The sequence below is a fragment of the Carcharhinus amblyrhynchos genome, chromosome 12 (genome assembly GCF_965287045.1).
Source record: "Carcharhinus amblyrhynchos chromosome 12, sCarAmb.v2.hapA, whole genome shotgun sequence".
Lineage (NCBI taxonomy): Eukaryota > Metazoa > Chordata > Chondrichthyes > Carcharhiniformes > Carcharhinidae > Carcharhinus > Carcharhinus amblyrhynchos.
This window is the reverse complement of record NC_137335.1, coordinates 13,129,161-13,144,102: the sequence shown is the minus strand read 5'-3', so window position 1 is coordinate 13,144,102 and position 14,942 is coordinate 13,129,161. Positions and strand designations below refer to the sequence as shown.

The window sequence follows — 14,942 nt, the reverse complement described above, 5'->3', positions numbered from 1 at the left end:
CAGATGATGGGGTGCCACATTATCCCAAAGTCTATTTGAATGTGTTATGACAAACAATTATCACTAAAGATTATTCTCTTAATTGACTAAGGTAGTCCAAGCACTATTAGTTGTTAAAGAATACCCACCTATTGGTTGTCTGATTTCTTACAAGGCTGTATATTTGGATGTGGGGCATGACCCTTGTACTAAAATGCATTGTAAGAGTTACTCAACCCTACTGGTATTTTCTGAGAGAAATTCAATCTTACATTTTACTTGTTTTGATATTATGATATTCTTGCACCTTTTAATATCTGACCTGCATAGTCAATGCATGATATTGTGAAGCCAGCAAATTTGTAAAAGAAGTTAATTTTTGTTAAAATTCAGAAGTTCATTAGGAAGTTTAAAATTCATTATAAAGTGGATATCAGATGATAAAAGGACAGATTATTAAATTGTATTTTCCTATAATTTTTGCTTTAGTGTACACAAATTTCCCAGAATATTGACACAAATCCTAAAGTATTGAACCCACGTTCAATTCAACCTCAGGTCATTCTGTGTGGCAACAACAAAACATCTTTAAAAATATTGTTGAAAAATCCAACCTTAATCCCTCAGTCCTTGAAAATTACTTCATAGAATCCCTGCAGTACAGAAGGAGACATTTGGCCCATTGAGTCTGCACCAATCCCACCCAGACCCTATTCCTGTAACCACTCATATTCATCCTGCTAATCCCCCTGACATTAGGGTCAATTTAGCATGGCCAATCAACCTAACTCGGACATCTTTGGACTGTGGGAGGAAAGCAGAGTGCTCAGAGAAACCCCATGTAGACATAGGGAGACTGTGCAAACTCCATACACACAGTGACCCGAGGCTGGAATTGAACCCAGGTCCCTGGTGCTGTGAGGCAGCAGCGCTAACCACTGCCCCTGCTGCCTCTTCTCAAGCCTTAACCTCCCTTTCCTCTCCAAAATCTACAGTCAGTGTTGGCACCTCTCACAGCCCTGGCCACAGCACAAAAGCAGCCTTTCCCAGGCACAGTGGGATCCTATATGACTTTAAGCATGGTTGGGACTATTCCTCCTTAATCTTCCCCACCTGAACAACAAGAACAAAGAACAACACAGCACGGGAAACAGGCCCTTCGGCCCAACGAGCCCGCGCCGCCGTCCCATTGTCTCAGTGACCTATTCATGATTTTAGTCTACGCCTAATGTGCGAGGATCAGGGAGGTCCAATATAGGGACAATTTGTTACCCAATCAATCAGCCTAAAAGCGCATCTTTGGGATGTGGGAGGAAACCGGAGCACCCGGAGGAAACCCACGCAACCATGGGGAGAACGCGCAAACTCCCACAGGCACAGGCCCAAATCCATGTGTCCGCACAGCAACAGAGATAGTCTCTGAGCTGTCATGTTGCCCTCGAGATGGTCCAGTTTAAGCACACTAACGACATGAAGCAATAGGCAACTCCCGAAGCAACATCCAAGAGCAGCCCACTACAACCTGCCGCATGCATGCCCCTTGCTGGTCAACAAGGTGGACTTAAATGCCTGTGGAGACAAAAAATTCATTATTAAACAGGCAAAGACTGTAACATCCCTGAGGCAAAAACGGAATCCCAAGCCTACAATGTTTAGTAAGGCCTGCTATATCCCCCTATATGTAGACCGCTCATGTGGCTGTCTAAGTGACTCTTAAACAACCCTAGCGTGCCTGCTTCCACCACCTTACTCGGCAGTGCATTACACACCCCCACTACCCTTTGCGTGAAAAACTGCCCTCTAATATTTGTCTTATACCTAGCCCCCCTCACCCTAAGCCTGTGACCCCTCGTTCTATCCATTTCTAATAGCGGAAAAAGCTTACCACCATTTACTCTATCTATCCCCTTCATAATCTTATAAACCTCTATTAGATCCCCCCTCAGCCGACGTCTCTCAAGGGAAAACAGCCCAAGTTCGTTCAATCTTTCCTCGTAAGACAGCCCTTCCATACCAGGCAGCATCCTGGTAAATCTCCTCTGCACTCTCTCCAGGATCTCTACATCCTTCCGGTAGTACGGCGACCAGAACTGGACGCAGTACTCCAAGTGAGGCCTAACCAACGTTCTATACAACTGCAACATCAGACTCCTACTCTTATATTCTATACCCCTTCCAATGAAGGCTAACATACCATACGCTTTCCTCATCACATTCTGCACCTGCACCGACACCTTCAGGGACTTGTGCACTTGCACCCCCAGGTCTCTCTGCGTATCTATACTCCGGATAGTTCTACCTTTTATCGTATAACTCCCCTCCACATTATTCCGGCCAAAGTGCATCACCTCGCATTTCTCCGGATTAAATTCCATTTGCCATCTATCTGCCCAATTTACCAGCCTGTCTATGTCCTGTTGCATTGCCAGGCACTGCTCCTCAGTACCCGCCAATCCAACCATCTTAGTGTCATCAGCAAATTTGCTGATCACACCACCTACCCCCTCTTCCAAGTCATTAATATATACTACAAATAGAAGAGGTCCTAGTACCAAGCCCTGCAGCACACCACTGGTGACAGACCTCCAATTGGAAAAGGAGCCTTCCACTACTACCCGCTGTCTCCTCCTCCCAAGCCAGTTCTCCACCCATCTACATACCTGGCCTTGTATCCCATGAGCCTTCACCTTTTCTATCAGTCTACCATGAGGGACCTTGTCAAACGCCTTACTGAAATCCATATAGACGACATCAACGGCTTGTCCTTCGTCAACCGTTTTTGTCACCTCTTCAAAAAATTCCACTAGATTCGTAAGGCACGACCTCCCTGTAACGAAGCCATGCTGCGTATCCCTGATCAGATTGCAGCGCTCCAGATGTTCATACATCCTATCCTTGAGGATCCTCTCCATTAGCTTGCCTATAACTGAAGTCAAGCTCACCGGCCTATAATTCCCTGGGTTATCCCTCTGACCCTTTTTAAACAACGGTACTACATTTGCAATCCGCCAATCCTCTGGGACCTCACCTGTGTCCAAAGAAGAGACAAAGATTTGCGTCAGAGGCCCAGCAATTTCATCCCTCACCTCCCTTAGCAGCCTGGGATAGATGCCATCAGGCCCCGGAGATTTATCCGTCTTTATACTGTCTAAAAGTCCCTGCAGCCTTTCGACATAGCAGGCCATACAATTCTCTTATGTTGTCTAGCTGTGTGTGCCAGTCCTCAACTGGTTCCGTTCCTTTATATTCAGTCATAACCAAGGGATTTCCTGCAACATTTGCTATTCACTGTCTTAATCACCGATCACCCCATTGCTGACTAACCCTTGGCTCCCAGCCCCAAATGGTACCATTTTAAAGCATCCTCAAATTCCTCTGTCTTCCCCCTCCTCCCCTTATCTCTGCAGATTCTTCCAGCCTTACAAACCTCTGAGGTAGCTGCATCCCTCCAGTTCCAGCCTCTTGCGCATCCCTGGATTTCCGTAATTCCGTCGTTAGCAGGCTTCAATCTATGGAAATTCCTTCTGAAATCTGTCCAGTCTGTATATCTCTTATCCTTTAAGCTACTCAATAAAACCTATCTCTTTGAGCCAACTCCCATGTCCTAACAAGTCTTTATGCAGCTTATTGTCAAGTGTTGTTGAATAATGCTTGTGACAAGTGCCTTGGGGGTGATATTACTGCAGGAAAGACAATTTACAAATACAGGTTGTTTTTGTTATGATGTTGCTAGACATGGCAGCCAAAATAATCCAAATCTTCCCTAAAAATGAATGAACGGGCATCTGTTTATTCCAAATAACCTGAGCCGATACGGGAATTGAACCTGTGCAGTTGGCATCACTCACCAGTTGTCCAGCCCACTGAGCTAACTGACCCCCCCATTATTCAGGAAGGCCCCGCCTTCTCAAACTTTGCCTCTGGCCTGAGGTGTGGTGATCCTCAGGTTAAATCACCGACAGTCAGCCTTCACTCAGGGGAGAGCAAAAGAGGAAAACAGCCTATGGGTATCCGGCAACTTCACCTTTATTTCAGAATAAAGGGCATTTACGCCCTTATGGTGAGAGATGATTAAGCTCAGTGTCATAATTTGATCCGTCTTGAAGGTGATTGTGTTTTAGGGTTGACGGGACTTCATCAGTTTGTCATGGTTGATCAACCACAGCAAACTGCATTTTTATAGCGCCGCTAAAACAGTAAATCATCCCCCAGCACATCACAAGCAGCATTGTCCTACATAAGTGACTGCACTCGCTACTGAATCAGAGGCTGGGGATTGGAAGATCAGGAACACACAATCTAAGCTAACGATTCAGTGTGATACTGAGACAGCATGCCAGTGTCGCCATGTTGTGGTTGAGAGAGTGCTGCGGAACATTCCAAGGACAGGATAGGTACTGTAAACATGTATGTTTTCTTTCTATGGATGCTGAGGTTCCATATCATTTGCCTATTCGGTTGGCTGTAAATGCAGTTCATCGAATCATAGAGTCCCTATCATACACATGAGGCTATTCAGCCCATCGAGTCCATCGCCTCTCTGCCAAGAAAGGTCTAGTCCTCTCCCCTACCCTAACTTCACAACCCTGTGCATTTCCCATAGCTAACCTTTAAACACTAAGGGACAATTTAGCATGGTTAATTCGCCTAACTGGCACATCTTTGGAATGTGGGAGGAAACCGGAGCACCCGGAGGAAACCCTTGCAGACATGGGGAGAATGTGCAAACTCCACTTGACAATGACTCAAAACCGGAGTTGAACCTGGGTCCCTGGCACTGTGAGGCAGTAGTGTTAACCACTGTGCCACCATGCTCCCCAGAGAGGAGTGTGTCCTGGCCAATTCTTTAATCAGTATCACAACTTGCCATTCCTCTCATCTGCTATTGTGCTGGTTAGGTGCATTGGCCATGCTAAATTCTCCCTCAGTGTACCTGAACAGGTGCTGGAGTGTGGCCACAAGCAGATAGTAACAGTAACTTTATTGCAGTTACAATTCACGGGAATCAAACCCAGGCCCCTGGCACTGAGGCAGCAGTGCTGACCTGCAGCACTACATTTTGCCCCTTCTCTCCTTCTCCCCTATGTACTCTATGAACGGTATGCTTTGTCTGTATAGTGCGCAAGAAACAATACTTTTCACTGCATCCCAATACATGTGACAATAGTAAATCAAATCAAATTTCTTGAGCATTGTGGTCAATTGTCTTTTCTCTTCAAACCCCAAAGGCGAATGTTATTGAACCGATCGAAGAGCTGATTCGTCAGATAGCAGACGGGGAGCTCCTGGTGCCGGGTGACACAAAGACCTTTTTGGAAGAACAGTTTCAGCAGGACGGTTACCAGGCATTGATAGAAAGAAACTTGCTGAGCTACCTGAGCTACAGCCGTTACCACCTCCCTATGTTCGCATGGCCTGGCATTGTTTAGATATGAGCAAGAGGGAGTGGGCTGTACTTCTGCGTTGATTTTTAAAATACATATATATTTGCTAAACCAGAAATCTTAGCTAATTATAAATGAATGATCGAGTCAATGTAGATTGGCTGTTGCTGCAGTTACCCAGAAGATGGCGCGCTGTAACAGGCTGATGGGGAATTCAAGTTCTCTCTGACACTTCCTTTAAAATATTTACCAGAGTGTAGCTTTTTCTACAGCATATGTAATAAAGAAAACAATGTGATTTTTTTTTCCCTGGAGTGCACATTCTGTAACGTTTGCTCCCAAACACTAGTGTTCAGTGTCACCCCGGTTGACAAGTTGCAAAATCCATCCACAGCCACTGACAACAAGCTCCAAAACGCACACACAGGAAAATCGGAACCCGCTCTTCTGGCCTCACTCCCAGACCTGCAGAAAACTCCGCTTAAAACTGAGCGAGAGGGAAAGTTGGTCCTGCAACAGGTCGCAGATCTCCAAATGGGTGAGGACATGGCAGGGGGACAACTGGCAATGAAATTTACCCCAGAAATTCCACCTGTCCACAATCTCCACCTGATCCCTTTCTCCCCCCGCCACTCCCCCAGGCTTAACCATCGATTTACCTAACACGTGTACCGAATGTTATCCAGAAATAGAAATACCCAGTGACAGTCACTAATTACAAATCCGTGCCTTTATTTCCCACTGACCACTAAACCATCAGTGGATAATGTTTCAGAAACAGAAAATGCCGGATAATCTCAGTAGGTCGGACAGCAACCTGTGGAGAGAGAACAGAACATCCAGACTCGAAATGTTCTCTGTCCACAGACCTGCTCAGACTTTCCAAGCATTTTCTGTTTATTTTTGTTTCAGATTCCAGCACCCGCTGTAATTTGCCTCAAAGATAATGTTTCCCCATCTTTGCAATCCCGGTCTTGAGGGGGGGAGAGGGGCTGGCTGAGGTTTTTTTTTGGGGGGGGATAATCCTAACAATAATGTTGCATAGAAATTTAATCGACCCCGGCACTTGGAATGAACCTCGAGTGATTCCCTTTAAACTGAAACGGTTGGGAGTTGGGAGAATTCATTAAGGCAGGAGCGTGGGAGTTTTATTTAACAGGCCGGGGGTGAAATAAAACGTGTCAGAGTCCCCGACCCGAGTGTGTTCCCTTGTTCTGTGCGTATTAATGTTCTGCCTTTCCCAGTTGTCACTGCCCCTGCCTGGGCTTGTGGCTTTACCCTCGCACAGGCCAACTGCCCGGTCTGCCTCAGTCCATTGTGGAGAACCGCAGACATGTGGCCCCAGAATATCACAGCTAAAATATTCCCAACAAAATAAAGTTTCGCTTTCAAGTGTGAGGTACGTGTGTCAAACCGATACCGTTACCTTATGTGTTTAATGTATGTTATAATAATCACTATGTTATAATCACACATGATGATGAATGTGAAAAGGTCTGCGGCAGATGTAAATCTTGCTGCTGGAATCGGTGTGTGGCCGTGTGGATTTTCCCCCCTCTCTCTCTCTCTCTGCGGTTGGGTTGTGTGCACACGGCTTGTTCTCTGATAAGTCCGGGTGTGTACTTTAAGCAAGGAGCCTTAAGCCACATAGCAACCTGCAGCTGTATGTTAATGAGCCCATGTGTGCAGTGGAGCCGCCTCGCAGACCAAGCAGGGCATTTAAACATACTCTGACCAATGATATACCCTGGAATAAATCACAAACCCCCTCCCCCCCCCCCAGCCCTTCCTAACGGGAAGAGAGAGAGAGAGAGAGAAATCCACTTGTGGGCTGGAGAACGCGGGTGCAATTCTGGAGAAGAGAGAGTGTGGAGAGTTTGGGGCAGTTTCACAAATCAACAAGTATTCAAATCAGAATCCTGGAAACAGAGAACGGAATAAATCCGACTCAAAACTTTATTTGCAAACCGGAGTGGGAATGGATAGGTATAAATTACAACCTCATCTGAATTAATCCTCAAACCTTTTTACCGAATGTCCCGAGTTCCCAATCTTTTGTACCAGATACAAACATTGTAGACAGCTTTGCAATGTGCAGGTTTTGACGTTGTTAAGGGGGTGGGGGGAGCACACACCAGATGCAGAAATTTAATATTTAATGTAATATATAAATAAAATATTCCTGAACTTCCCCCACCCAGAGAAACATTTTACACTTGGACGCCCGGTCCCAACATGGAAAAAAAAGAGAGAGCGCGGGAGGTTTTCTGGAACAAAGATTGTGGTGTTTGTAACTGGGATGAATGCGAATTTTAAATTCGGATGGCATTTTTTAATTGAATTCTCGCCACTGCCACATGTAGCCACCTTGCTTCAGTGTCCAGTGAAATTAATAAAGGGGCAGCACTCCCCCCGCCCCTCAGAGGATAATGATAGAAGCAGAATCAACAACAAAAAATTGATTTTACTCAAGGCTACTTTCACAGCAGAAACATGTAAATCGAGAGAAACTCCAACTTTGAGGCTTTAAAAGTGGCAGCGTCTAAATAATATGGGTTATTTCATCCACATTCAAGTCACCTTTATTAAACTGGAGGCGGGGGGAGGGTGATTATTTTCAAGATTTAATCAAAGAAGCAAGCGGTTCCCTATCCAGTGGATATAAAAGTGAAGACTTTTCGTCCCTGCAAACTAATGTTTTATTTTTTTCTTGTCTCTTCTCTACCACCAGCAGCCCCCCCCACCCCCACTTCCACACACACACACACACACACACACACAGCACAAATCCTTGCAAGATTGGGATTTGCTGTGTAATTATCTTAATTTGTCCAGCAGCTTTATGCTAATATCTAACACAAAAGCCCAATCCTCCGCGTGCCTTTCGCGTGTACTGCAATCTCCCGGTCAAAAGGGGAGATAAAGGCTTCTCGTCTCAACAGATTCGGGCCAGCCAAAACAACCCGGAGACACACACGCACTGCACACTCAATTATTCAGCAGGACAAAAGCGACACATCTCCACATATTTTATGCAACCTCCCTCCCCCTCCACCTCCCTACTTTCTTTCTGGGGCAAGAGCGCTGGCTGAGTGGCGGATTATTAAATGTGTTTTATTTGGCTAAACAAAATAAGAGGCATTGTTGAGCAGCAGTTAAGGATTTGATATTGATTTTTTTTCAACCACCCACCACCCCCTCCACACACACACACACACACCCACCCTGGAATGGTAAAGGAGGTTGGTGCAGGGTGCTGATAGAAAATTGAGATGCCCTGACTGGTTGAAACTCTTCCTTACCGGGACGAGTGAACGAAGAGGAACAATGTTTCAGAAATAAAACTTGCCCTCTTTGTTCAGTGGATTGAAAAAGCTTTCCAACTCCCCCCCTCCTCTCTCCCCTCCTTCACTTTTTCAGGCGGGGTTGAGGCGGTGTGTTCACTCCGACCAGCCAGGATGTGAATTTGGGACAAAGTGATGGAAAGTCAGATGAGCCAGTCCCTCCTTCTCCCCCAGTGTCTCTCCTTCTCCCCCAGTGTCTCTCCTTCTCCCCCAGTGTCTCTCCTTCTCCCCCAGTGTCTCTCCTTCTCCCCCAATGTCCCTCCTTCTCCCCCAATGTCTCTCCTTCTCCCCCAATGTCTCTCCTTCTCCCCAATGTCTCTCCTTCTCCCCAATGTCTCTCCTTCTCCCCAATGTCTCTCCTTCTCCCCAATGTCTCTCCTTCTCCCCCAGTGTCTCTCCTTCTCCCCAATGTCTCTCCTCCTCCCCCAGTGTCTCTCCTTCTCCCCAATGTCTCTCCTTCTCCCCCAGTGTCTCTCCTTCTCCCCAATGTCTCTCCTCCTCCCCCAGTGTCTCTCCTTCTCCCCAGTGTCTCTCCTTCTCCCCCAGTGTCTCTCCTTCTCCCCAATGTCTCTCCTTCTCCCCCAGTGTCTCTCCTTCTCCCCAATGTCTCTCCTTCTCCCCAGTGTCTCTCCTTCTCCCCCAGTGTCTCTCCTACCCCAGTGTCTCCTTCTCCCCCAGTGTCTCTCCTTCTCCCCCAATGTCTCCCCTTCTCCCCATTCAGCGAAACATCACACAAGATGTGGAAAGTTGTTTTATTTTTCTCCTCATTGTTATTGGGCTCGTGTAGAAATGGCCAGAGCTTAATTTCATTCCCAGAGCCCGGGGCCCGGCTGTGTGTGTAGCTGAGGGGGAGTTTCTATTTTATGTGTGTACGTATGTAAGTGTGTGTGTGTGTGTGTGTGTGCGCTGCCTCGCAGACATCAGCTCTCTCTCTCCATCTCTTTCCCTCTCACTCCCTCCCTCTCTCTTGTATCTTTCCCTTTTTGTCTCTCTTTCCCTCTGTCTCCCCCTCCCTCTCTCTGTCTCTTTCCCTCTCTGTTTCTATCTTTCCCTCCTTCTCCCTCTATCTCTCCCTCCTTCTCCCTCTCTGTGACTCTCTTTCCCTCTCTGTCTCTTATCTTTCCTTCCCTCTACCTCTCTTTTCCTGTCTCCATCCCTCTGCCTTTCTCTTGTTGTCTCTTTCTCTCTCCCTCTCTCTCTTTCCCTCTCTCTCTCACACACACACACACTCTCCTCCTCCCCCCTCCCTGCATGAGTGCTGCTGCTGCTGACTCGCTGTTTCCTGATGGATGGCTCGAGTTGGCAAAGCCTACCTCCCCCCCCACCCCCCCCCCCCACCCGCTGGAGCCTCACAAAGAGGCGACGCGTGTCGGGGCGAGAGAGGAGGAGCCGGGCGTGTGGCAGCGAGCAAAGGGGCGAACACACGCAGGCAAACCTAGCAAAGCATCCCAGAGACCGGCCACATCTGCTCCCAACTCTCCTTCCCGGCTCTCTCCGCATCCCTGGCATCACATCAATAATATTTACCGGATGATTTAAATCTGTGTGGGGGTGGGGGGTGAGTGGGTGTGAATGTCTATGTGTGTGGGGTGTGCAGGTGCGTATCTGTGTGTGTGTGTGTGTGTGTGTGTGGTTGGGGGGGGGGGCGGAGTGTGTGGGGTGGATGTGTGCCTGTGTGTGGGGAGGAGGGGAGTGTTTGTGTAGGTGTGTGTCTGTGGATGAGTGTCTGTGTTTGGGGGAGGGGCTGTGTATATGTGGGTGAGTGAGTGTGTCTGTGTGTGAGTGTGAATGTGTCTTTGGGGGTGTGTGTCAGTGGGTGAGTGTGTGTGTGAGGGGGTGGGTGCTGTGGGGATGCGTCTATGTCTGGGTGAGTGTGAGGGGGTGGGTGTTGTGGGAGTGTGTCTGTGTCTGGGTGAGTGTGGGGGGGTGGGTGCTGGGGGGTGGGGGGGGTGTGTCTGTGTATGTGGGTGTGTGTGTGTGTCTGTGTGTGAATGGAGGGCGGGTGGTACAACACCCCCCCCCCCCCCGCAAACAGTCTCAGAACAGTAATTTTACTGGAAATCACTCATTCAGGATGAGAATGAGTGAAATGTATCCCAAATTGCCGTTAGGATGACTCAAGTTGAAGTGTTCCAGCGGGATGGCGGCAGTTTAAAGTTTCAGATTTACAATTGCCCTTCGCAGGGATCTGTATGAGTCTCAGATTCTCCCCCTGTCCAGTCAGGCTGGAGGATTGCACACCCCCCCCCCACCCCCCACACACACCCCCCACCACATCCGGCAGATTCAGAATCAATGTGTGAACAGGGAGACGGCGAGTGAACTTTTGGGGAGGATTCGCCCCGTTAGGAAGAAGTGGTTTCGGGATTTTAAAACAAAACCCATCCAGAGTGGGACCATCCAAAAGGCAAGGTTGGCGATAGCGCCCCTCTTCCAGTTTAAGTGGGGAGGGAGGGATATCCCCAGGGCAGGGTATTAGATTCACGGTGAACCTTGTTCAATGATTTATCTCTGGGGGTAAACACATTGGGTTGAGTTTTATTGTGAAGGGTGCGAGTGGAGACGCATCGATCTTTCAGTGATTTAAATGAGAGGAGAGAGGGGGTAGTTTCCACTTGTGTGTGTATCTATCTGTGTGTCTGTTTATCTGTGTGCATCTTTGCTTCTGTCTCTTTGCTTCTCTCTGTGTGTCTATCTGTGTCTGTGTGTTTATCCGTGTGGCTCTGCATCTCTATCTGTGGCTCTGTGTCTCTCTCTGTATGTGTGTGTGTGTCTGTATCTGTGTGTCTGCTCCTGTCTCTATCTGTGTGTTTGTCTCTCCCTCTCTGTCTTTGTCTATCTTTCCTGAGTCTGTGTGTTTGTGGCTCTCTGTGGGTCTGTCTCTCTCTCTCTCTGCCTTTGTCTCTCTGAACCTGTCTGTCTGTGTGTGTGTATGTGTCTCTGTGCCTTTGTCTCTCTGAATCTGCCTGTCTCTGTTTCTCTCTGTGTCTGTTTCTCTGACTGTGTGTTTGTGTGTGTGTCTCTCTCTCTCTGCCTTTGTCTCTCTGAATCTGCCTGTCTCTCTTTCTGTGTGTTTTTTCTATCTGTGTGTGTGTGTGTGTTCCTCCGTTTTTGTCCCTGTCTCTCAGTCTCTGTCCCTATTTCTCAGTCTGTGTTTAAGCCCCTCAGTTGGTAGCTGGTGGAGGGGAGAGGTTTGTGTGTATGTATGTGCACCGGAGAGGGGGGGGGGTTTGGTTAAGACTCAGCTTTCCAATTGGCTGGGCTCCAGTCTTTTGAGCTGCTGATTGGCTGGGGGGCCGCTCGGCCAGCTGGGCTAGGAGGATGGGAGCGGCCGGGGCTTTAAAGGGAGCGGGGGGAGCGGGGGGCAGGGAGAGAGCCAGAGGCAGCCAGGGGTGGGGGATACACAGAGAGAGGCAGCCAGGGGGGGTGGGGGAGACAGGGAGGGTGGGGGGGTGGAGAGATGGTACTCACTCAGCGGCCAGCACTGCCCATGTAGCAGGGAGAGGGAAGCGGGGAAGCTCTCTGTCTGAGTCCCAGAGATTCACTGCAGGAAAAGTGCCTTATTTATATATTTATTCTGCTTCATTTTCCGTCCCTCCGCTTCCCAAAGATGCCCCGAGGATTCCTCGTGAAGAGGAGCAGGAAATCGACTCCAGTCTCCTACCGGATCCGCTCTGAAGATGTGGCCGAGCTCGAGTCCGGGCCTGAGAGTTTTCCGGCCCCGCCCGGGGCAGCCGGAGCCGCCGCGCCGCCGGAGCCGCCGCTCTCCAGCCCCGTGCGGCCGGTCAGCCGGGAGCAGAGGTTCGCCAGCCTGGGCTCGCCGCTCAGCGCCGAGTCCTTCCCCAACCCGGCCGCCTTCACCGCGCTCGACCGCCTGCTGTTGGCCGCGGCGCCCGCCAAGCTGCCCGCGGCGCCGCATTCTCCGCTCCCGCCGGGCGAGCGCCGGAACCCGCCGGCGCCACCCGCGCCGGCGCCCGCGCCGCGGGTGAAGAGCCCGCCGCCGCCGCCACCGCCGCCGCCGCCCCCCTCCAAGAAGACCAAAGCCATCCGGAGGCTCAACTTCGAGGACGAGGTGACCACCTCGCCGGTGCTGGGCTTGAAGATCAAAGAAGGGCCGGTGGAAGCCAAGCCCCGGGCGGGCGGCGGCGGCGGCAGCGGCGGCGGGTCTGGAGGAGGTGCCGGAGGAGGAGCGGGCAAGCCGCTGGGTGAGTTCATCTGCCAGCTGTGCAAGGAGGAGTACGTCGACCCGTTCTCGCTGGCCCAGCACAAGTGCTCCCGCATCGTGCGGGTGGAATACCGCTGCCCCGAGTGCGAGAAGGTCTTCAGCTGCCCCGCCAACCTGGCATCGCACCGCCGCTGGCACAAGCCCCGGGCTCAGAGCCTGCCCAGCGCCCCGGCCGGCGGCAAGGAACCCCCCGCCGAGAGGGACACCCCCAGCCCCGGCTCGGCCCCCTCCGAGTCCGGCTCCGAGGACGGTCTGTACGAGTGCTACCGCTGCGCCAAGAGGTTCAAGCGCCAGGCTTACCTGCGGAAACACCTGCTGGCCCACCAGCCTCCTCCTCCTCCTCCTCCCCCCACCACCGCCACCGGGGGGGAAGAAGCCCCCCCCGAGAAAGCCGGCCACAGCCCCCCCCGGGCCAACCCCGAGTGCCAGCACCTGTGCCAGCTGTGCGGCGAGAGCTTCTCCAGCCGGGCCAGCCAGGAGCGCCACCTCCGCCTGCACGCCTCCGAGGTTTTCCCCTGCAAGTACTGCCCAGCCACCTTCTACAGCTCCCCCGGACTGACCCGGCACATCAACAAATGCCACCCCTCGGAGAACAGGCAAGTCATCCTCCTGCAAATGCCAGTGCGACCCGCCTGTTAGAGAGAGAGAGAGAGAGAGAGAGAGAGGGCAAAAAGAGAGAGAGAGGGGGTGACAAACCGTGCCTTCCTAAACCAGACACACACAAAATAACAACAACACACACAAAAAGAGACCCACTTTTTGTTGCTTTTTTTTATATGCTACCGACGCCTCCTTCTCCTCCCAGCCTGACTGCAGTCAAAACAATAACAGCTTTAATGTAGCTTTGGTGTTACGCTGGACACTCGGAAGTCTCCACTTGTCTGTGCAGAGCAGAAATTAGAGAACATTCATCTTAGATTTAGCCACAAATGCCTTGGATTACTGTCCCGAACCTTTCACTACGATGATGTAAAAAAAATGCCTTAATTTTTTGGAAGCTTTTCACGTTATGTTTCTCTCCCCCGCCCCCCCGACATGGGTTTGTTGCATATAATTTTACTGTTGGAATATATGTATTGATTGCTAAATGAATACATTTTATAATTTATTCGTTTTATTTATTTATTGAAAAAAGAAGGTTATTGTGATAATATCGCCTCCTCACTCGCCCTTGTCTGTTTTTTGACTGTTGCGTCTGTTTGGTTCTTGTCAGTTTATGATGTTGAGTTTTTGTACACATTTCAGAACCAATCTTCGTTTTTTTTTGTAAACATGAATGTCGATTTTCCTTTGGTTCATTTGGACATGTTTAAGTTTGTTTCTGCTTCCCCCCCCCCCGACTCCCTCCCAACTCCCTTACACCGACTCGTGTGAAGCTGGCCATTGGCTCTTAAAAATTTAAATGCAATCTCTTTTTCTACACAACTTATTTTCTTAACTGTTAGCTTTTATATAGTGGTTCCAAATGTATGTTCCCAACTGTGTTTGTTACTGAATATTAAAATATATTAAAATACGTATAATTACCCGTGCCCTCGTCTCCATCATCATTCTGATTTTTCAGGGAGGTTCATTTTTTTCCAGATAGTTAGTTAGTCTGCATCTATCTACCCAGTTACCAGAAACCTGTTTGATTCCTGTCTACTCATTGAGCTTGTGTCTCGCGATGCTGTCTGCATTTATTTCCGGATAGAAGTGTATAGTTTGGTTTGAGGTTGTGTGTACATGGTTATAAATGAACCCACCCCCCCCCCCGACCCCCTCTCAACCTTGTCCTTGGCCTCAGGGGTGGTTGTTCCTTTTTTTATTACTGTCACAAGTAGGCTTACATTAACACTGCAGTGAAGTTGCTGTGAAAATCCCCTAGTCGCCACACTCGGGCACCTGTTCGGGTACACCGAGGGAGAATTTCACACGGCCAATGCACCCTAACCATCATGTCCCTCAGACTGGAAGGAAACCCACGTAGACTCGGTGAGGATGTACAGACTCCACACAGTTAGTGACGCA

General features: G+C 49.5%; 2 protein-coding genes across 2 annotated transcripts in view; both read left to right on the top strand.

The window, feature by feature from the left end:
* Positions 1-5,509, top strand: part of cfap61 (cilia and flagella associated protein 61) — a 174,834-nt gene extending 169,325 nt beyond the window's left edge. Inside the window, exon 26 of the mRNA XM_080199899.1 lies at positions 5,208-5,509. Within this exon, the coding sequence (XP_080056025.1) occupies positions 5,208-5,408 (201 nt within the window). The 3' untranslated portion in view covers positions 5,409-5,509. The remainder of the gene's footprint in view (positions 1-5,207) is intronic.
* A 6,685-nt stretch (positions 5,510-12,194) lies between these two features.
* insm1a (insulinoma-associated 1a) lies at positions 12,195-13,583 on the top strand. The gene has a single exon (XM_080199741.1). The coding sequence runs from the start codon at positions 12,318-12,320 to the stop codon at positions 13,569-13,571; it is 1,254 nt and encodes a 417-aa protein (XP_080055867.1). The 5' UTR covers positions 12,195-12,317; the 3' UTR covers positions 13,572-13,583.
* Positions 13,584-14,942: the final 1,359 nt, after the last annotated feature.